Source organism: Parasteatoda tepidariorum, chromosome 7, assembly GCF_982258835.1.
Source record: "Parasteatoda tepidariorum strain Cologne lab strain chromosome 7, Ptep-v5.0, whole genome shotgun sequence".
NCBI classification, from domain to species: Eukaryota; Metazoa; Arthropoda; class Arachnida; order Araneae; family Theridiidae; genus Parasteatoda; species Parasteatoda tepidariorum.
Window position 1 is genome coordinate 73,983,870 of NC_141761.1, and position 24,680 is coordinate 74,008,549.

The window sequence follows — 24,680 nt, forward strand, 5'->3', positions numbered from 1 at the left end:
TCACCCCATTTGGATAAAATAATTTTTTTACTGCAACTCTTTGTGGTGAACTCAATTTTAATTTCTCAGATTTATTTTCCAAATAAATAATTAACAAATTTTCATTGCAAAATTTTAAAATCCTATAATCATAATGATAAATACCGGATATGAGCGTGCGTTTTAATATTTTAACGATCATTTTTATTTTAAGATTCATACAATTATTTTGCGAGGATTAAGGTTGCTTAACAAAAGCATAATATTTTATTTTTTATCGTAGCTTTATTCCCCATATTAAAAGATTATTATTTGACAAAAAACTTTAAATGGATGTTTATTTTTAATTCCTAGCTGTGTAACTCAGAACTAAAATACTAAGCAAAGCTTAATGTGCAAAAAAGAAAAATTATCAAACAAAGCTTAAAAAAGAGAAAGATATTAAACTGTGTTTGACGAATCCTCATCCCTAATAAGTTACGAAAAATATATACGTACTATATTTATTAAAAGCTTAGGAAGTCAGAAAAAAAATTATAAATAAAAATTTTTAAGCTGTTTTATTAACAATTAAAAATAAATATGTCGTTTGAGTAGGCTTGCTACAAAATAATATCAATCTATTTATCTATCTTTCTATCTATCCATAGATATATATATATATAGATATATATTTTTATTTCCAATGAGCTGCACAATCGGTCTTGCCGATTAGCAGACCTAGTGCGTTCTCCAGAGGTGGTATCCACTCTTTCAGGACCACCACAATGGGTGAGATACCGTTGGTCATGTTAATTTGGACGTCTAGTTTCTGCCACACTAGATGGCAGCACCGAGACTCTTTTTGGATGCTAAAGTGCACTAGGAATTTAATTTTGCCGGAAATGCCAAGAGCCAATAAGGCACTCCAGGGATCTTTTACATGCCGCATAATCATACGACAAGGCCGCTGAGGATTTTCTGCATCCCGAAAATCCGGTGTCTGGGCCGGGGATCGAACCCGCAGACTTGGGCTCAGAAGCCCGACGACAAACCAACTGCGCCACCCAGCCACTCATATATATATATATATATATATATATATATATATATATATATATATATATATATATATATATATATATATATATATATATATATATATATATATATATATATATATATATATATATATATATATATAGAGTACGTGTGTATGTGTATGTGTATAGACCTTATTTCGTAATACATTATTTATATTATTAAAATCTTCTAATACCACACTACGTGAGTAGTTTTAAAGTCGTGATGGCTCTGGGGATACTCGCTTCTCACTGTCGTGACCCAAATTTAATTCTTAGCTGTGGCTGCTTGATATAAATTCTGCTCTTGGTTTCCCCCGACCACAATGCTGACGTAAAATATAGTCAGTAGTAGATGGATCATGGGTTAGAAACCCCGTGCCTTCAAGCTGACCGACCGTGGAATCTTCTTCTACATTGAACGCAAATGCAGGTTAGTTCAGTCCTCCACGAAGGCTAGTTAGTCAAAATGCTTGATCCAAAACTTCCCTTGTCTTCTGGGTTGCGTTACAAAATGAATTTGAAGACATATAGTCTTAAACTCAGAATCGGATGGTTTGGTTCTTCTTCTTTGGTTTTGTCAACTCTTGGTTTGCTCAGGTCCCAAATAGTAGAGACCCTAGTTACTTAAGTTCATAATATTTTTAATCCATTTGGAGGATGTCTCTAATTTTTTTTTATCAAGTTAACACATTACTTTCTGAAGTTTTATTTTCAATTAAAGCAATATTTATTTAATGTTCTGGCAGTTCTGCACATTTTACAGAATACCTACTCTCCCATAAGGTCTCAATCATGTCTCAAGTTGTTATACATGTGATAGAAATAATTTTAAAAATTCGCAGCTTTAAAAAAGTGCATTTTCTTATTTTTTTAGAGTAAGTTTTATTCACTTCAGTCTAAAAATTAATCTAAGCAATCGATTATATTTCTTTATGCATTAATATTTTGAAGCTACAGGGATAAATATTTTAATTCCACAGAAACCATTATCATATTTTACTTACACAGCCTGCTATACTTATGAGGTTATGTCTACAAGCAATATTTTCAAAAACAAATCATTAATAATGGTTTCTTGAAAATGCAGCATGTATAAAGATATGTTGCAAGAAGAAACAACAAAGCAACCCACTCCAATTAAATATCAAGATATATTGCATTTTAAACAAGCTATTGTCATTAAAAGTAACGCAAAGTAAATTGGGAATTTAAAACAATTTTCTAACAAATGTCTGAGCCTTAAACAAGTAGAAAATAACTAAGTACTAGATATAGGGAACTATTATAAACCGATGAATTTAAGATGTAATTAAAATCTTTTAGCAGTATTTATTGAAATGATATTGTACCTTCTAATTAAAAGCTCGAAGCTCTTCTACTTAAAAACATCTTAAGAATGTTCCAAACAACTGCTAATTTTAAGAACTTGCTCATATTTATACGAAAGCGTTATTTAAATAACATTTCCCAGAAGCAATTATAAATCTATTTAAAAATATTTTTGAAATCTATAAAATTTCCTTTATGAATGTATTCTTCTCAGATCAATAATGCATTATATGTATCGAATTGTTTTAAAAAAGTGCACGAATTATACAAGTAGTTTAAATGGAGAAAAGGGCGAAGTAATTTTTTTAGAAAAGGGTAATTTAAAGATTTAAGTCTATTGTTATTCAATTGAGTTCGTAGATTAAGTTCATTTTAGATTATCAATTATCAGAATTTTTTGCTCTGTTTTGCATGCACTAGCTAAATTTAGTGACTATAACGGATATTCTTGCGATTATTATTACATGATTTAAATAGATTAAGGTCAGTAACTGGAAACGTACTTTTTTTCTAAAAAAATGTAAAAATTTATTGATTATAGGAACCATGAAGCTGACTTCGCCAAAGCATACACTGCGAAAAGGTTTAGTGAATCTCAAGACCAAAAATGGTGGCAACTACAATAAAAAGTATGGTCAAAACTAGCAGATAATGGTAAAACTAACTAAGGTTCTGGCTATATGGGAACTCCACAAAGTTCTCTAAATTTTATTGAATCACTTTGATAATAGTAATTTTTATTAAATTAACAATAAAATATGACTTAAAAATTATGTTAGAAGTTGGTAAATGTGGTATAATTTAGTAATTTTACAGTAATTCTTTAAGGCATGGCATAAAAACCATTTATTCGGTCAAATTTAATGTTCAGTTTTACATTTTTTACTAAATGTGAGGCAATAAGAACAAATAAGAAAACTAGATTTTCCGGTAAACTGTTACCTTATGAGCAGAAAAATTACTAAATATTTGATTTAAATATTGTAAATTTTGGTTTTGTATTTAATTTACCAAAATTATTTTGTTTTTTAAACCAAAATTGTCATTATAATTAACACGGTTTATCACAAATTAAGGAAAAATCACAAAAATGACTATTTCTCAAAAAGTTATGCATACAATTTAAAGAAACTGGTACACAAAATAATCCGCATAATAATGTACAAAATAGCATAAAAAGTTTATCCAGATAATTACGGTGTTACAGAAAGTTGCATATATATGAAATAAATAAATTAGATGTGACAGTAAGGAATGTAAAGTAGGATCACCTCTACCAGCGATACAGCACATACAACGACGTGTGATGCTTTCAATTATGCCGTCTATCTTTTCCGTTAGAAGTACGAGCCATTGTTCTTGCAAGGCAGTTGCTAGCGTGGCAAAGGTCTGAGAAGGAGGATTGAGAGCAGCTACATGTCTTCCTAAAGCAACCCAAACATATTCGATAGCATTCAAGTCCAGTGATCCAGCTGACTAGTCCGTGCGTTGAATTTTTGCTGCTGAAGATAATCATCCATGATACGAGTCCTGCCTGGCGCTGCGTTATAATTATGTAGCACAGAATCATCATCAATTGCACCAGCAGCCATCACTATTTTCTTATTTAATAACACTAAAATGTATATTTACAGTACGATATGATGCATATAAGAGTTAGTAAAGTTATTTTTCCGATGCAATATAATTTAAGAATCATTAGTTTTGAATGCATATATACACAAATCCTTAAAATAAATTCGAAATAGGCTCAATAAACCAGAAGTAACTATACGTTATATAATCTAGAATTACTTAATACAACTGACAGATTTAAATAAATGCTCTTTTGGAAACAAAGTATTTTTTATTACACAACTAAAAACAATCGTGCCTTTTGCCACAGTTAGGTAAATTTCGCAATTTGTGGAATATTTAGCAGCGTGCGATATAACAATAAACTTTCACCTCCTTGTGCTATATTCTAAATAACGAACTGTTGTAATCTGACGGTTTCAATTATGTGAACTGGATTCGAATTTCAGTGATGGCTGGTCGATACGAATTCCGCATCCGGATTAAACCGACCACAATGCTGACGTAAAATATCCTCAGTGGTAGACGGATCACGGGTTAGAGTCCTGTTTACGTCAGACAAACAACTACACTTTTGTGATTTTCCTCTCCATGTAGCAAATGCGGGTTAGTTCCATCAAAAAAGTCCTCCTAGACTGCAATTTTTTCCCAATTCTTAATACAGGAGTTTCATTGTCTTCTGGAATGGGTTCAAAATTACAAGGCTACAGAGTTTCTCATTGGGCTAAGAAATTGGGTCTGCTGTTTAACGACTGTTATAAAATATTAAATATAAATACGTCAATATGAGGATCACTAGAGAGAAGAGTGTATACCCAATACGAAAATGTAGCTATCATTATTAGTAATATCAACAAGATGTTATCGAGATTATAATACATAGTGATAACGCTGGGGAACAAGTTTTATGTAGCATTGGATACAAATACTTGATCTTGCTTAATTCGGGTGTAAAGATTTCAAGTCTGAAGTAAGTTTTGCTCCTAAAGCTACATAGTTCAAATGCAAATTAAACTTTAATAATTTTCACAATATATACTAAATTTAAATTGTTGATATTAAGTTATTTATATTTATTTTAGAATATAACGTTACAAACAAACATTGGCTGGTACAATGGTTTTTTATTATTCTAACCAAAGCTTTTTATATAAAACAATGAATAAAGATCACTGTCTTTAAATCAATGATTAAAACATCTAATATGAAAACATCGATTTTAACTATAGATTCGCGTTAAAGAAAAAAAAGTAAATTTATTGTTGTAAGCGTATTTAATTAGAAGAAAGAAAGAAGTTAGCATTCTCGAAGGCAGCGAAATTGTTTTTTTAAATTTATTTACTTCAAATATCATCTAAGAGTAATCTATGAATGAGTTAGATATATAATATATTTTACGGTAGTATAAAGTTTGTTATTCTAAGATATGAAATATTTTTCTTTAAAAATTTGTTTGTTGTTTGCGAATGGGTTGAAAACTCAGAAACGAAAGTATTTTTTGTAAAAAACAATATATTTAAATTCCTGGAACATTCTTTTACATATTATTTCCGACAACGATTGTATGAACATGGTATTTGATATCGGTATGAAAGGGAAAGTTGACATATGGTTTGTATATAACGAATGAATGGTTAAAAATTTTAAGCGAGTTTTGTGTTTGAGACGTTTTCTTAATATTCGTTTTAGCTACTTAATTATTTGCCAGATTAAAAAAAATATTTTTAACCATTTTAAAGATAGTTTAGTGCATTTTTAAGTAGAAAAAAGTTTTGATTTTAAAAATTTGTGAATTTTATGCACATACCAATAGGGAGAAAAGTGAAACTCTTAAAGAAATATTGTAAAGTGATAAATTTTGGTTTAAAGTAGGTTTTATCTTAGGTTGGTTTTCTGTTATCATAAAATATTGCATGTGTTTTGTTGTTTAAAACTTTAAAAAGATAGAGATTAATTATTTTTAAAATATATCTTTGATTTTAATAGCAAAGGAAATTTTTTAGATTTTAAACTAAAAATCCATACATGTTACATTGCCCGTTTATAGCTACAATTTTTGTTGTTTTAATAGAATAAGTATGAAGCAGGCTTAACAACTAACAAGTACTATATCCAAAGAGATAATCATTCTTATTTTTAAAGATATCGTCCACTTAAAGAAAAATAATGGTAACTGCACTCTTAAAAAGTGAACTTGGGGCACCAAAATTGAAATTCAAACCAAGGATAATGAATCATTCACTTTCACAATTACAAGAATTCTGCGAAGTTTTTGATGATTTCGCTACATGCTTAATCATATTTAAATCATCATACAAGATTTTGCGTTGTATATAATGTAGAGTGCTCCAAATAATAACGGACCACTCTGAATAACTTTTGATCCTAATGATCAGATTTTCACGTTTTAAGACTCAATCTTAATTGTTCGAGAAGGGAGACAACAAATTTAGTGCAGACGATATTTTAAGTTAAGAAATCAGGCACAAAGTCATACTTTCTATGAATAAACATGTCTTTTTATTGATGGATTCAGACTTCTGTTCCCTAAAAATAAAGGGGGTTGCTTCAATTTGCGAAATATGATCCTAATAGTTTGGTCAGGAGAGCTATTCAAAGTTTTGACCCCTTAATGTTAATTTTACTTTCTCGCGTTTTTCGCCATATCTCGAGAATTACACATAATTGTAAAATTCATTTATCCAACGATACTAAATGCAAAAAAAAATTTCAGTAAATATTTTTTTTTATTGTTTTACTTAATAACAGTCGAAAAAAATTTTAATTGTAAGGTATGAAATTTTTTACATAATTTTAAAGTATCTAATTTTGCATAGCAAAATACAAAATTTGAGTGAAATTGGTTGGATAGTTCCTGAGAAATCGAATTTTAAATATACGACTTTTTCAAAATTTGAATTCTCAGGAACCAATTTTGTATTTTGGTGAAATTGCTCAAATTTTGTATTTTGCCATCTAAAATTACAAAACTTCAAAAAGGCATAAAAAATTGTATACCACAATTTAAATTTTTTCGTCTATTATTAAATAAAGTAATAAAAAAAAGTTAAGTTTTTAAAAGTTATATTTAAATTACTTATTATTAAATGAATAAAATGTAGGAAGTAAATGGACAATTTTCATTTATCTCATTAAATTGATTTACTTATGAATCTCACAAAAACAAAGAGAATTAAAATTAATTCTAAAAAATGTAAGTTTAAAACTTTTTTATTTAAAGAATATTTACAAATAAATTTTTAGAAGTTTCTTCATCTCTTTTTTTACGAAAATATTGAAGAAAATAATATTTTAAATTGTACGGATGGATGCAACCAATTTCTTCAAAACAAGCAATCAGTTTGAGCTCTTTTTATTGTTTAAAATGAAAATTCTATAAAACAATATTTTATTTTAAACAATGTAAAATAGCCTTCTACTTCAAAAATAGAATAAATTAAATTTTCTGATGATCTTTTCATTTTTTACTATCAAAATTCTAGGAAATATTATTTTATTTTGTGTATTTTGTTTATCCAATTTTGTTGTAATGTTTGAAAAAGGGAAACTTCTTCGCAAAATCAGATTTAGTTTTTTTATGCCCTTTTCATTTTTTGAAAAAAATTCAAGACAAATGTATTTTTTTTGCCCTGTTAAAAACGGCAAATTTTTTCAGACGAATTCAGTTGAGTCTTCGTACATTGTTTTTATATTTTAAAGTATTACTTTTATGTCTCATGATACTATGATTCATTTTACTGAATAATGATTCAATTGAACTCCTTATGTAAGATGCAACAATTTTGCTGAATAAATGTTTCAAAGTGCCCGTATAGTAGAGGCATTTAAATGTACTGGTAAAATAACTCGAAGTTATTATGGCTCAGTGTTAGTCTGATGTATTTTTAAGGGTCAACTGTGTAATTTTCATTGCGTCCCCCTTAACAAGGAACAAAGAGAACAATATATATATATATATATATATATATATATATATATATATATATATATATATATATATATATATATATATATATATATATATATATATATATATATATATATATATATATATATATATATATATATATATATATATATATATATATATATATATATATATATATATATATATATATATATATATATAGATAGATAGATAGATAGATAGATAGATAGATAGATAGATAGATAGATAAGAGAACAAATAAAATTGTAATAAATCACTTCAATTTTATTTTAAATTTACTTCACTATTTAACTTTCTTTTTCCTTCTGTATACTTGAGTTATAGAGGAATTTTTTTTTAATTTTATTAAGTATGTAATTTAATTAATTTATTTTTCTAATCTCTATTTAAGAGTTTAGGCAAATGTATTTGTTGGATCGTAATAACAAAATATGCGCAACTCTATTGAAATATTTGTATATTGTTTTAAAACTTCCATTCTTTCGTATTTTTTCTACAATAAATTATTATTTTGCTTTGAATTTTAATCACTTACTTATATTAACTCTTTTGCTTATGGTGTACCAGGTTGTACCATCAGATGTGCGCATGTTGTACAACCTGTAAGCAAATGGTTTACTTTGTACACGAGTATATAAAATTTCTTTTTTTATTTTAATCACTTTTTCAAGGTGTGCTAACTCTTATGACAATAATGCACAAAAAAATAAATGTTTTATGAATTTAAGTTGAATTTTATGGAGTAATATTAAAACGGAATAAATCTCTGTATAGTTAAATCTTTTATCAAGAATCAGAAATAAAATGCTTAACTTCATGTTCTTTACAATTCTAGTCTAGCTTTTCACTTGTTATTATAAAAAAAAATTGAGATGATTTGAAAAAATATAAGAAAAAGTATAATCGAATATTGCTAAAAGTATAAAAATATGGTTAACTGAACCACGTTCCTGGCTCTATGGAAAAACCAAAATACTGGGTATTTTTACTGAAACATTTTACTAACAATTTTTGGTTAAATTAACCATAAAATATAGGTTAAATGAGTTAAATTTGCCATATTGTTAATTTAACAAATTTGTTTTCAATTAACTGATGATAATTTAACAATTAAAAAATGTCTTATTTAACCACATTAACTACCATATTGGCTAAATTAGCCATAAATAACTAGATTATAATAATTGATAACATTTAATAAGTGTGGCAAAATTTACTATTTTTATCATGGTTTATTAGAGCATGGCATAAAAACAATTTATTAGGTTAAATTTTTTTTTTTTTAACTTTTTACTAAGTGTTTAGAAATAAGAACTATAATTTTGAAAACCAGAATATTCGGTAAGCCATTTTCAAATGAACGGAAGAATTACGAGTGGGATGGTTCAAAAATACCATAAATTTCAATTTTATTACCAAAAGTATGTTTTTTATTTTGTTTTTCATTGCAATTCACCATGGTGAATATACCCGAATTTTTTTCTCCATGAAGGATTATCACTAATTTAATCTTCTTTGTTTGTTTGCTTTTTAAAACTAGAAGGAAAACTCAAAAGAAAAGTAAACTTTACTTATAAATAATCTTCATTGCCAACTGCTGTACTGGAAGGTTTCAGCTACTAGGTAGTATACTTATAAAATAGCTGAAATATAATTATCGAACACGTTTCTCAAATGTTTATTTCTCATTAACTAAACCCGTTTCTTTTTCTGTATATATTATTGAAAAAATATTAATATTTTCTAACATAAATTGAATGTAAAGCTCTCAAAGATCTTATCAGAACTTATTGACAGTGATTTATGAACTTAATAGCTCTATCTTCCTATTACTGGTAATTCAGTTTTACTAAATTCTACCTAAAAATAAATTCAGAAAAGCTCTATTATTCCTTTTTCGGAAGTAATAACTTTTCCTTATCAGAAAGAAAAAGAAATCTTCGATAGAATACGGCAACAAGATAACATACTGCTACATACTAACTATATCTTCTCAAGATATTCTATGTCTTTTTTGTAAAGATTTTTTAATTTTTTTCTTCTTTTATTAATGGCGGAAATTATTTTGTTATGTCGTATCATTCTTTCATCAATATTTATTCAGTTTCAGGGTAAAAAAAATGATATTATGTTGCCGAATTCGTCATCTTTTCAGATATCGTAATAGGTGGATAAATTATTAAAAGTAATAATTTATACTTCTCGACTTATACGATTCCTCCTTATTGAGAAGAAAAAGAAGTTAGATAATATCGATATCAACTACCTAAGACGCAAAAAATCTAGGCAGTTCGGTGTATATGTAATCCAGTGAATTTTATGTAATTTAGTTCTATAAAAAAGCTTTTATTTTATAGATATTAGATATAAATAAATAAAAAAATAAAAAAATAAATTAAAACTCACCCTCAAGGTCACAATCCTGATGGTAAAATGGGGTGAATTTCAGTATGAAAATAATTTAGTGTAGATGACATTTAATACGAAATCGGACACAAAAACGTACATTCTATAAATAAACACACCTTTTTTGCGACGAATTTGGATTTCTGATGGCCATTATTTATCTGCTGCCCCATTATTGAAGTGAAATGACAAATTTTTACACACAATTAAGAAATTTGCTCATCCAGTGATAATTTTTTTATTAAATATTTGTGATTTTTCATTATTTTTTTCATATATTTTCAATAGTGATTGAAAAATTTTGAATTGCAAGGATAATAGTTTTTTAAAATCATTATTAAAGAAAGTAAGTTTTGATAGAAGAGTGCACAATTTGAACAAAATTGGTCGAATTGTTCCTGAGAAAATAGAATTTTAAGTATACGAGCTTTTAAAATTTCGCTTATCAGCAACTCTTCGTCTGATTATGCTCAAATTTTGCCGTGTAAAATTGGATTCTTAACAATGATGTAAAAAATGATATATGTTACAATTAAAAATTTTTTCGAATATTATTAAATAAAATAATAAAACATAATAAATATTTATTTAAATGTTATCATTAGGAAAATTAATTTTATATTATATGTAAATGTTTTTCATTTCTCTTAAAAACTTTTCGAGATAGGGTGGAATACGCTAAAAATAAAATCAATATTTCTAAGTCGAAACTTTGGACTGCTCTCTTGACCAAACTATTAGTACTATACCTATATTTTAGGCGTCGGATATCCAAATCCTTCAAAAATAAGCATGTTTTTGTGACTCAAAATTTCACCTGAATAAATAATTAGCATACTTAAGATCATCCCTTTGAATCATTAAGTCCTAGAACGTGAAGATCCGATCATTAGATTAAAAGTATTTCAGGATGTTTTTTTTTTCAGTATGTTTCTAAAGATTCTATAATTAGATCAAAAGTAATTTAAGGATGTCCATCTTTTTCTTTTGCGCTATCTACATCTATACATCAGTGTGACTGTGAATTACTAATAGAAATGACGAGAATTGTCTACTTAGCCGTCTATGTAATCCACTTTGGGCAAATTAGTATGGAAACTGCTCCGAAACACACAATGTTTCAAATGATTTACGCATTGTTATAAGTTTTTGAGAATTGCATTTGAAAAAAATATATAGATCGAGTATTAATAATTAATTTTGTTGGTGTTCTTCCGTTTTTGATGTTCTCGATGTACACTTTTCTTTTAATTAAATATAATTGATTATCCTTTTCCCAATCATATATTTTTTTTTCAATCCATTTATAATATATTTTAATGAAAGCAGTTTTATAAATGTAGCTTTTAAAATTATTTGAAAAACTTATCTCTTTTTCATCTTAATTATATGCGTCATAACTTTGTTAGATGTAAAGATTATTTCTTATTTCATGACCTTAAAGTAGCCATCCTATAAAACAAAAACAGTGAAAGTTAATCCTCATTTTACAACTTAAGAGACAGTAATATTATTATACTCATTATTATACGTATTATTATACTGAATATTATATTTATTATTATACTAATTATTGTATTTATTATTATACTAATTATTATACTTATTACACTTATTATTATACTTATTATTCTTGTCTTCAACTTTTGTATCACGAGAAATTGACTAACTAAACTTCACTAATGAGTTTAAAATTTTAAAACCTACGAATTCATTTTTAAGGATTTATTTATTTAATATGTTGATCATTTTGTATTTAATTTAATTATAGTTAATTTTAATGATTTCGACGAAATTTTTCACCTTTACGGGGTTTTAAAATAAAAAAAAAGTCATATGTTATGTTTTGTGATATATTTTAATTTGCTGATGCATATTCATTATTCATGCTCAAAAACTATTCCTTGAAATTCGATATTTTGTTTTGAAAAATCGTTTAATAAGTTACAGATACAAAATTAGCTGATACCAGAAATATTACTTTTCTTCTATTAAGAATTACTTTTTCTCCCGATCTTTTTTCAGATTTTTACTAATATAGAGGTGGCAAATTTTATAAAAATTCATTCCATTCCCACCTTTGTCTCTATTTCCAACAAGGGAAATAAAGTTTATAAATATTAAACAAAGCAAAGATACTAATTGGCTTTAAAATGTGTCAGCTCTATTTTCAAAATTAGTAACAATGAAGAAAAAATATTTTGTTCTGTAATAAATGTGAAAAAAGATTGAAGCTACGTTTACAAGTATGTTTCATGTTTATATTTATTAGTTAAATAGACACTTTAAGATTAAAAAAGCTTGACTAAGTCATTAATAATGTTTAGTGAAAATAGTTATTAAAAAACACGTATTTTCATGGAAAAGAAAAAGAAAAGCAAAACTTTGTCTTATATATTTTTAACTATGACAAATACAAGATAAATAAAATTTACTAGTCTTACTCAAGTTTTGTTTTATGCTCTATTTTATTTTTAATAATTTTTTATGATAAGCAAAGATCTTATACTGTCTCCGAAAAAACAATTTAATGCCTACTTGAAGCAAAAAATAAAACAATGTATTTATCATTTCAAATGTAGGATATGTTGAAATTATAATCTTAGCGAAAAGAAAAATTAATTATAAAATTTTCAAATGACATTTAGCTTTTTAGCTAAATGTCATTTGAAAATTCGCGTGCATGCAAATAAAAGTTAAGCATGAACGCGTAATCATTATTTTGTTATCTATAATATTAATAGCATTTTCAATGGTTTCTTAAATTCTATTCTTGTGTAACGTTACGTCAAATTTATAAAGTTTTTAAATTATTCAGAAAATTAATATTTAATTTTTTTGATCTAGGAGAAATGCATATTTAATCAACATACACAAAACATAATTCTAAATTTTTTTTAATGTAATAGGAGCATTGAAAAATATCCATTATTTTAAATTTTGTTGAAATGTACTATTGTTATTTCAGTTTTTAGTGCATTGTTTAATATATGAATCATAAAAGAGTTATTAAAAATCATGGAGATATTTGTAAGCACGCAAAATATACGTACCGAATCTGACTTAATCTTATGCACACTATTCCTATTTGAAACATTAATTTTGAAGCGCATTGAATACTAGTAGAAAAATTCCAAAATGAAGTAACAATTAATTAAAAAAAATAGAGAAATTTTTAATGCAATGCGTGAAAAAATTCAGGTTACATTCTGAAAAAAGGATACAAATTATTAAACGGAGTAAATTTGAGTAGGTCTGGGACTATGTAAAACTAATCTTAAAAACCTGTCAAAACAAAGACGAAGAAAAAAACTGTCAAAACTGCAAGAATATGGTAAAATTTACCATGTGTCTGGCTCTATGGGTCTCTATTATTTTCTACTGAAGCACTTTGGTAATGATTTTGGTGAAATTAACAGTAAAATACCGTTTTATAATGTATGATAAAATTTGGTAATTTTATTATGATCCATTAGAGAATGACATAAAACATATTTACTGTGTTAAATTTACTTATCAGTTTTATATTTTTTTACAAAATGTGTGATAAAAAGAACTAAAATTTTGAGACCCAGAATTTTCGGTAAACCGTAACCTTAATAATGAAGAAATAATTAAATGAATGTCTCATATTATGCATATTTTGACTTTTATTTGAAGAGTAATGACTTTGTCCTACCAGAAATGCTACTATCATACAGTACCGTACTTTTACCAGATTTTTTTTTCTCCGTAAAAAAAGTGTAAAAATGTCTACAGTCGTTAGAATAACTTTCTATCTTATTCACAGTTTAATATGTTCAAATAATTATATTGAGAAAAAGTATATTATAACTGACGTTAAATGTGGCCTTTAATGTGACCATTCTTTTCTATCAGTTAGCATTTAAAGTTAATTTGCTAAATATTCATAAAATAAATCGACTTAATATTTTTCTATAAAGCAAATATTAAAAACGATTTTTAATGGAATAGATTGCCTTTAAATGAGATTTTTACATACTTGAAATATTATATATTACTATTTGGGTAGCCCAGCATTAAATAAAATAAGCATTGTTTCAAATATTTATTTAAGAATGTACTTTTTGGGTAAAAATTAACTTAATTTTGTTTGTGTCTTTTTTATTTTTAGCAATATAGAAAATAAAATTTTTTTACATTGTCAATACTAGCTCCAGATTATAAGGGTAGTGTGAAAAAAATATGAAAATGTTATTATTCAAATCATGTAAAATTATTGTCTTATTTACTTTATCTAAATGAAGATGCCAATTAATTTTCAACTTAAAAGTAAATCTGAAATTTTAAATGTTGGCTAAAATACATCGCTGATAAAGTTATAAAAATGTCCCAATTTTCCCCTTTTTCTTATAATTTTAAATTTTGTAATTGTTTCGGGCTTTAAGGGAACACCTAAAAGCTCGGTAATTTTTTAGGTAATGATTTTGGTAAGACTTATAATAAAATATAGTGTAGTATAATATGAAATAAAATTTGGCAAATGTGTTAAAATTCAATATTTTTATCATGAGTTCTTAGAACAGGGGCACAAAAACCATTTATTCAGTTTCTAGTTTTGCATTTTTTACTAAATAATTGGTAATAAGAGCTATAATTCTGAAAACTAGAATTTCCGTTTAACCGTTACCATATGAACAGAAAAAAATACTAAATGAATAGTTATTATTATCAGCATATATTTTGCTGTTACTACCAGAAATATTTTTTTTACTCGAAATGTCATAACGATACAGTATGGTAATTTTACCAGAATTTTTTCTTCAGTGTGTGCACGCATCCTTCTAGAAGTACTGCATTGTCTTATTAACCATTAAATCCAGAATAACTATTTCATTTAGCACTCTTTAACAAGTAATTTCTTTCCTATTAAACATAAATTAGCAAATTGCCAGCTTATATTAGCGCGAAAAAAATGAGCTACACCAGTTTGCATTTCGATATTATTGTTATTTCTTTTTACGCAATCATTGGTCAGACTTTTTGGCACACGAACCGCATATCTTAATCTCATAAAATATAGATTTTATTTTTCTTATCACGAGTGTACCTAAGTAGCTTAAGATCAAATCGAAGAGAAGGAAGAAGAAGATCAAGATTTTTTTTGTTTCAGGATTTGATATATTAACAGTCATTGATCTTACTGCAAAAACGTGAAAGTGCATATATTATCATGACGGCATATTACAAGTCTTAAAACAAAAATATCTTATTGAATTCAGAACTTTGTAAAAATGAACTGTAACAAAAGGGATATTTCAAAATTACAAAATATCCTACCAATTCTCTTTTTAACGAAATATTTTCCTATAATTAAAGATAAGGCAAAATACCGAACATTATATAAAAGCAAACTTCGATTTACGAGGTTTAGCGTAATATCTTTGATATTTAAAAAATAAATATTGCAATATTAACTTTCTTTTCAGTTCACATATAACCAACAAAAAATTCCTGAAAAATTAGTTTAAAAAGTACATTTTACTGTAAAAATTGAAGACACAAAAATTCTTAATTACTTAATTTTTGCAGTAATATTTACTGGATCATAACGATTCAGTAAATAGTACTATAAAAATTATGATATAAAAATTTTACAGTAAAAAATAAATTTTTCAGGTAAAAAATTCCGGCATCCTGAGTACCGATCTTTATCTGTAATTTTGCAAGTTTTTTTTTTTTACATTGTATTCTTACAGCGGAAAAAAAGTTTGGTCAAAACTTTCAAAATATGATAAAAAGTTACCGTGTTTGTAGCTCTATGGGAACATCAAAAAGCTTGGTGATTTTAATCAATGCCCTTTGGTAATGATTTTGTAAAATTAATAATAAAAAACCAGATGCCGTTATATCTGCTCATATGGTTAGCCGTTACAGTATGAGGGGGAAAATTACTAAATGAATGATTTCAGAGCAGTATATTTTGTTCCATCACCAAAATTATGTTTTTTGTTTCCTTTCTTCGAAGAAAGTCATAACCATAGATTAAGGCAGTGTGTTCCAAACTGTGGGGCGCGCCCCCCTAGGGGGGCGCGAGACTGTTGCAGGGGGGGCACGCAACTGATTCCAAAATATCATTTTCGAATACAAACCAAAAAAGTCGAATAGGTGTCAAAAAAATTAATCAGAAAAACGGTTATACGTAATCCACAATCCTCGCCGCGAATTTCTCGGGTATAAATGCTAAAAAATCCATCCATACTCTTGCTGGAACGAAAACATCTTGCTTTCCCGTTTGGAACCGAGCGCGAGGAAACACTAGACAAGCACTCGGATCATCCCGGGTATTCTCGGGGTTACTCCCGCCAAACTTCAGTAAACAGAAGCAGGCCCCGACAAGGCTTATGAGCCAAGGCCGTCGTTAATTCGACGACGTTAGTGCTCATTACATCTGGTGTGGAACTATCATCAATTGCGCGCGACTGCGGGGTTTTTCAAACTCGGACAACGCGACTACACCTGGATGCGTGCGCCCAGACGAGAGCAGACATGCGGCATTTCGTTAAGAAACGTTGGTTAAACTCGACCGTTTCCACACAGATTGTCTACAAACTCGCTTTGGTACACTTCTAAATTAATATTGAAGTAAATTTCAAAACTGTTATAAAGTATTTTTATTTGATTTAAAATAATAACCCTTTTAGATGGATAAATACGTAACTGGGTTGAAAAGAAAATTGAATGAAGCAGAAGCAGACGGCAAAAGAAGAGGTAGCGAAAATAGCGGAACATCTTCGCAAAATAGTAAACCTAAATGTAGAAAATATGATCCAATGTACTTATCATTTGGATTTACATGTATAGTCATTAATGGCCAAGAACGACCAATGTGTTTGCTGTGTCTGAATACTTTGGCCTCAGACAGCATGAAACCAAATAAATTAAAACGGCATCTCGAAAACGTACATGCAGATCACGTTGGCAAGACAATAGAATTTTTCCAAAGAAAATTGGAGAATTTAAATAAACAAAAAGAAATGTTTTCAAAGACCATGTCTGTTATACAAAAAGCATTGCTTGCGTCTTATAAGGTTTCTTATAGAATTGCTAAATGCAAAAAACCCCATGTAATAGGAGAAACTTTAGTGCTACCTGCAGCTATTGACATGGTAGCTACGATGCTAGGTGAATCATATGCTGATCAACTTAAAATCATTCCACGAGCAGATAATACTGTGGGAAGACGAATATCCGATATATCTGAAGATCTTTGCGATCAATTAATAGAAAAAGTAAAACTATCTTCTCTCGTGTTGCAAGTAGATGAGGCTACAGATGTTCTTAAGGATGCACACTTGATTACATATGTAAGATATGTTGTGGAAACTGATGTTAGAGAAGACATGTTATTCTGTAAACCTATTGAAGGCAATATTACAGCAAGTGAAGTTTTTAATATGATTGATAAATTTTTCAATGAATATAACATTCTGTGGGAGAACTGTGTTGGACTATGCACAGATGGAGCTCCATCTATGGCAGGAAAAAACGCTGGTCTACAGGCACTAGTTCGAAAGGTGGCTCCTCGGGCAAGTTGGACGCATTGCATGATTCATAGACAATCACTTGTTTCAAGAGATATGGGTGAAGATTTACTAACAGTATTTCAAGTTATTATAAGAGTTGTAAATTTTATCAAAAATAGCCCATTAAGAGGAAGGCTTTTCGCAAAATTGTGTAATGACATGGGTTCAGAATATACATCACTTCTATATTATTGTGAGGCACGTTGGCTTTCTCCTTCCAAAGTACTTCAAAGGGTGTTTGAGCTAAAAGAAGAGATCGCCATATTCCTTACTGATAATAATAGAGATGAAGCAAACTTGTTTTATGACACGAAATTCCTTGTAAAACTTGCGTATTTAGTGGATATTTTTCAAAGACTCAGTACTTTAAATAAATCAATGCAAGGGCCTCAAATTCATGCTTTTGTCCAAAAAGACAAGGTTACTGCATTGATGAGAAAATTGGAACTGTGGATAATAAGTTTGAAAAATAATAACTTTGACATGTTTCCCACTTTTAAAATTACCTGTCTTGCAGATGAAATAGAAGAAAGTAAAGTTCTTATTAATAAACACTTGACCAGTTTAAGGGAGCAATTCTCGTTTTACTTTAAAGATCTTGACATGTCCAAATATGAATGGATTAGGAACCCGTTTGTGATTGAAAAATATGATGATTTTGGCCTTACGACAGCAGAGCAGGAAATGATAATTGACTTATCTAGTGACAGCACATTAAAGCAGATGTTTCAACACGAAAATAATATTGTCACGTTTTGGTTACAAGTAAAGGACGAGTTTCCTACTTTAACAAATAAAGCTTTAGAAATTTTATTGCCCTTTGTAACATCTTACTTATGTGAAACTGGGTTTTCTGCAGTAGCTGTCTTAAAGACAAAGTATCGATCTTGCTTAAAGATTGAAAAGGAACTGAGAACCGCGATATCTTCAATGATACCACGGTTTGACAAAATGTGTGCTGAAAAACAAGCTCACCCTTCACATTAAATTTTTATAATGTTGTATTAATGTTGAATTCTATTTTTTGTATTTTTGTAAGATTTGTTTTTATTACATTATATTATTATTTCTTAAAATTGATAATTATTTTTTATGTATTTTTATACATAATATAGTATATTATTTTGTAGCCCATTAAATAAATTACAATATCAGATGAATGTTTATGAAATTGGATTGTTAGAAAAATTAAGGGGGGCACAACAAATTTCTTTCCAAAGAGGGGGGCGCAGGTACAAAAAGTTTGGAAAGCACTGGATTAAGGTAATTTGACCAGAATTTTTTCACCATGTAATCCTCTATATTAGTGGCTAGGACAAACATGTCCAAAGCATTTATAAAAAAAAAGCTGTTCGCACATTTAATTTCGTAAGAATAGTAATCGAATATTTAAAATCCAGTTATCAAACTGTGATGCATAAATATTTTACTGTTTTAATGAATAAAACTAGAAATGTGGACTGCGTAATTAAAGGAAGGTGAAATATGAAGCTATTAAATATCTTTTTTAACTATATCTTATTCGTGTGTTTTTTTACATGCAACGCACTTTTTCATAAACAATAAATAACTCCATCAAATATTTCGCTTTTGAAACTTTAAATTAATTTTATATTTCAAAAGTATGCTATTAAGTTCATACTATTAAGTTCATGCTATTAATTCCGTTACACCATTAATTACTAATTATCTTGTAAAGCAATTTATTATCAGTTTTTTGTGTACAATTCTTTGTTTTAAAGTTCTAATCTCTATTTAGAAGTTTTCGACTTTATTGGACTTTTTCCACACAAAAAAAAACAAAAAAAGAAAACAAGTTACTAGATCTTCCTAATAAAGCATTAAAACCTCAGTAACTTTGAAAGCAGATTATCTTGAGATTCTTTAGAACAAATTAAATTGTGAGAATGGAAAAACAGCTTTTTTCAAACAATAACAAATTTTTTTCTTCTTTTTACCTTTTAATTGTTTGTATACTGTTGCAAATTTTCAGGAATCAGTTTTGCCTTTCAAATTTTTTTTCCGGAGAACTTTAAGATATTTATTAAAAACTATTTATTGAAACTAATTACTCACGCTTATATTTTAAGTATTGCTTTTTTCATCGCATTAATTTCCAATGAAAAAAATCTCACTTTTGACGATTCAGCAAAAATTGAGCTGTATTTCGTTAATTTAGAGAATTATTTCGTCACAAAATCTCGTGATTTGTGAAGAAACGCGATCCCTCAAATGTTTGACAAAAATGTTTCCTCAGCTCAGAAACTTATCGTAGTGCAATGTGGGTGATTAGCAAATGGAATGAAAAATTAGAATAGAGACTAGACAATTAAAAGTTAAGGGAAGAATCATGCCTACCGGGCTGTATGGTGGTCATGGAGTTGGCCTCGTATCAGGAATATCTCGGGTTCGAATCCCGCTTCGAGAATGGGTGTATTTCATTTATCTGCTCTATCTGTGTTGTTGCGGTTCACTATGTAGTTATCAATCTTATCCACGATAAAGTGATTATTAGAAACGTGAATAGATTAGGCACTGTAAGGTTGTTGTTTTTTTTAAAAAAAAAAAGATAGAATGACGAAGTATTGATTTAATTTCGACGAAATCCGTTTCTTTGAAGATCTTGTCCACGATAAAGTGATTATTAGAAACGCTGGTAGATTAGGCACTATAAGGTTGTTGTTGTGTTTTTTAAAAAGAAGATAGAATGACGAAGTATTGATTTAATTTCGACGAAATCCGTTTCTTCGAAGAAGTGACAACAGAAATTTTTCCATTTTCATAAACATTTTTGCTCCAGAGCACATACCAGGAAATGGTTTCGTCAAAAATGAAGAAAGTTTCGTGATAAATAAGTATCCATTTTCTTACAATGAAAATGCAATTCAAAATTCATGTAGGGACCTAAAAATTTCTTTAAAGCTCTGAAGAACGCAAAATTAAATTGTATTTATCAGTTGGATGTTTTTGCTAACTATATCGTTTTTGCTAATTATATCTCATTTGCTAAATAAATCTTTATTATTAACTTTTCTTTCAAAAAATTTAGACAATTTCTCAAATTAATAAAAAATATTGTAATTTTATTTAAAAACAAAAGAAATTTAATTTATTTCTGCTTGATATCTGCTGAATAAGGATTCACGAACAAGCTGTTTAAAATTTTAATTTTTCAAGGCTTACGAACGGATGAATATATAGTAGGCTTACAAACTGAGAAAATTGCTTTGACAACTCATGATATTCAGTTCCCAAAAGCGCCACTTAATACTTTTAGTAACTGGAGTATTGAGAAGTAAAAACTAATTAGTTCAGAAAAGAGATAAAATTCATTAGACAAAGAGTGTGGTAAAATTTTGGGAAAAGATAGCTCCTTGTTTTATATTTATGCTCAAGGAAATACTCCCAAGAGTCTTAAAAACTGTCATTATCATTTTTAATTGCTTAAAACCGTTCAGTTTTAGATTTAAGTTGAGTTTTCAGCTTTAGATTTCTCCATATTTTTGTTAATAAGAATTAAAATCTCCATTTACCTAGGATATTATTTATTAGAGTAAAATTCCTGCATTCTGTATGAAACTTAGACTTATTATTAAAGGCCTATCACTTTGACTTGAAGTATGAAATATTAGAGTAGATATACAAAAAAAGCCGAATACCAGCTCGATAAAGAGTGAATATTTTTTCGTTGGCAATAACAATTCATCGAGCCTTGCTAGCTCAGGGGACAGAGCGTTTGCCTTCCAATGAGGCGATCCGGGTTCGAATCTTAGAGATGGATGGTCAATGCGAATTCCACACTCAGCTCGCACAGACCACAGAGCTAACGTAAAGTAACCTCTAAGGTAGAAAAATCATGGATTAGAGTCCTCTAGCCTTAAAGCTAACCGTGGGAGGATTTCGTGGTTTTCCTCTCCATGTAACGCAAATGCGGTTTATTGGTTGAATACCCGAAATTGGATCGGCTGTTCGATGACGGTTATTAAAAAACAATGCATCAATTGCATTAAAAAAGAAAATTTTATTATATCGTAAAGTGTTTGTACTATTTTACACCACAATGACCAAAAAATAGAACTTCAAAGGACGGTTTCAAGACAGGTTTATTTGAAAAAACTTACCAAACTTGAGTCTGCGCAGAATTGTAATTCTTTCAATAAACTGCAATCATTCAAAATATAATAATTGAAATAAGCTCAATAAAGGAAAGAAATAGAAGTGTCAAACTTTTATCACTTGCACTATTGTAAACTTATATTTTCGATATTAGAGTTTAGGGGGGAAAAAAAACAAAGGAAAATTTCAACAAATTACACTATAAAAAAGAATTTCTCAAAATTGTGCCACAATACTGAAACCCAATAATGTGATCATTATTGAGTATAGTGAATTGTTCAAAATTGAAACAGCTCTCTGAATCCTTCTTTACATGTAAAAAAAAAAAAAAAAACGACAAAATTGGAAAGTGTTGATTACCAATTGAAAGACATTCCTTATTCGTGAAATAAATATGGAATGAAGAAAGTGCAGTAAACTTTTATTGAATTAGATTTCTTTTTCGTATTTTTGATCGTTATAAGCAAGATATTTTGAACTTTGAAATACTCATTTGTCATTTTGTCATGATGTGTCATCTCTGAGTCCAATTTTGAGCACATCACTGAACTAAGTAAAAAGTACATGGGTTTTTAAATTCGATTATGTTTGAAAATTTTTGCTCAATTTTGTAAAACGTAAAACAATTTTTTACAGTGTAGCAATTCAAATTGGGATATTAATTCAAAATTACGTATGCAACGTCACAAAAAAATGTGCGCGTCTTCATAGCAAACGGTAAAGTTCAGGATAAAATTACTCATTTTTATTTATTATTTTGAAAAACAAGCATAAAGAAATATGATTAACATTTTGTTCTGAATATTAGTTTCATTTCTGACACGAACAATACGCCAGTAAGTTCTTTGTGTATAATATTAACTTTTTTGAAATGTTATCTAATACATTTTCGTTAAAAATATCATTCTTTTTCATAAAAACTGAACTACGTTTTATATTATATGCTTTCTTAACAAAAATATGATTTTCAAATAATTTTTATATAGTGTGAGTATATTGTACATGATTTTAGATTTTGTGTATTCATGTATATGGTTCGTTTTTTTCTCACCTGGAGAAAGCTGTTTTCTTTTTTACTTTTTGTCTTTTTTCGCATTTAACTGATGTTTCGATCAAGAATTTTTGAAGCAATCTTGAACTGAAACATAAAACAAAGTGAAGAGATAGAGGAAGGAGAAGAGAGCTTTTTGCAAGATTGCTTCTTATTTTCGCAATCTGAACTACATCTACTAACAAAAAATATCTTTGAAATAAGGGAAATATTTGCATTTACCCTTAATAGCGTATTCTAGCACATTATTTAAGCAAAAATTTAACACAGCCAAAAGTAAAGCTAACCCCCCATAATTAATATTAAATTTGAAAATAATTTGGCGAAAACGAATCGCCAAAAAGACTGCCGGAATTAGTGTAGCCATGTAACTGAAATATTTTTGTGACAAGAAATAAAGAATAAAGAGATATAAATAGATTTTTGTTTTCGATTTAGTCTCGAAAGTGAATTAATGAGTCTTACAATAGTATTGAAATAAAAATTTAGCCGTTAAATTGATTGTTAAGAAAAGAATATTCCTATTTGAAAAAATAAAATTATTGGTTTAATTTAATTAAAATTCGATAGAATGATTAAAAAATAATTTTAAGAAGTTAAAGACATTTTAAAAGCTAGGAAATACGTAATGCATATTGTGGCATCACACTAATATTAAATAACAATTAGTAGATAAATTTCAAAAAATGTATACAAAGCAGGTAAAAAGAAATAAAACTAAGCTCACTTAAGAAAATAGTGATGAAGACGCGAAAATATGGAAAAAGTTTCTTTTAAGAAACTGAATACAGTTTCGTATTACATTGCCAACTAACTTCCTAATTTTGATATCAAGCTAGGAGCTTTTTCGAATTTCTTAAAAAAATACTCTCGGCAAATCAAAGTGTTAAATTAATTTTCAGAAAGTTTGACTTCTTGTAAACTCAACACCGTTTAATACACTCTATAACAAAAAAAATCGACGCACCAAGAAGGAGTTGTCCGATTGAAACGAAAATTGGTGGATAGGAAGACAATGTACGGAATATTAAATGATTAAAATTTCAGAACAATTGAATAATTTTTTGCAGAGTGACAGTAACAAGTTCAATAAGGTGTTGACTCGCCTCTAGCCCAGACACAAGCTGCCACACAGCTTGGCATAGACCGATAAAGCTCCCGGATGATCTCTTGCGGTATTTCCTGCCAATTTCGATCCAATTGTCGAACGAGGTCATCAACATTCCGTGCCAGATGCAATCGCCTTCCCATCATATCCCAGACATGCTCGATGGGAGAGAGATCTGGTGATCTGGCAGGCCAAGGAAGATTTTGACAAGCTTGTAGACAGTTCATAGCAACACGTGCCGCATGTGGTCTGGCATTGCCTGCTGAAAAACCAGCCCAGGGCGCTGCAAAAGGAACGGTAGCAAAACAGGTCTTAGGATGTCGTCAACGTACCGCTGTGCAGTAAGTGTATCTCTAATGACGACCAATGGGGTCCGGCTGTCAAAGAAAATGGCACCCCAGACAACAATGCCTTGTTGAGGGCCGGTGTGGCGTGCAATAGTCAAGGTAGGATCCCCCCTCTGCCCTGTGAGTCCCCAAACACGTCTTCGATGATCGTCAGGACACATTTGGAAGCGGGATTCATCTCTAAAGAC

At 28.6% G+C, this 24,680-nt stretch overlaps 1 protein-coding gene across 1 annotated transcript; it reads left to right on the forward strand.

Moving 5' to 3' along the window:
- Positions 1–17,336: 17,336 nt before the first annotated feature.
- LOC147807251 (protein FAM200A-like) lies at positions 17,337–18,857 on the forward strand. Its single transcript, XM_087168844.1, has one exon. The coding sequence runs from the start codon at positions 17,337–17,339 to the stop codon at positions 18,855–18,857; it is 1,521 nt and encodes a 506-aa protein (XP_087024970.1).
- Positions 18,858–24,680: the final 5,823 nt, after the last annotated feature.

Bases quoted from the DNA above. Each gene is read 5' to 3' on its own strand.
- LOC147807251 (XM_087168844.1), top strand. From the start codon at position 17,337: ATGTCTGTTATACAAAAAGCATTGCTTGCGTCTTATAAGGTTTCTTAT.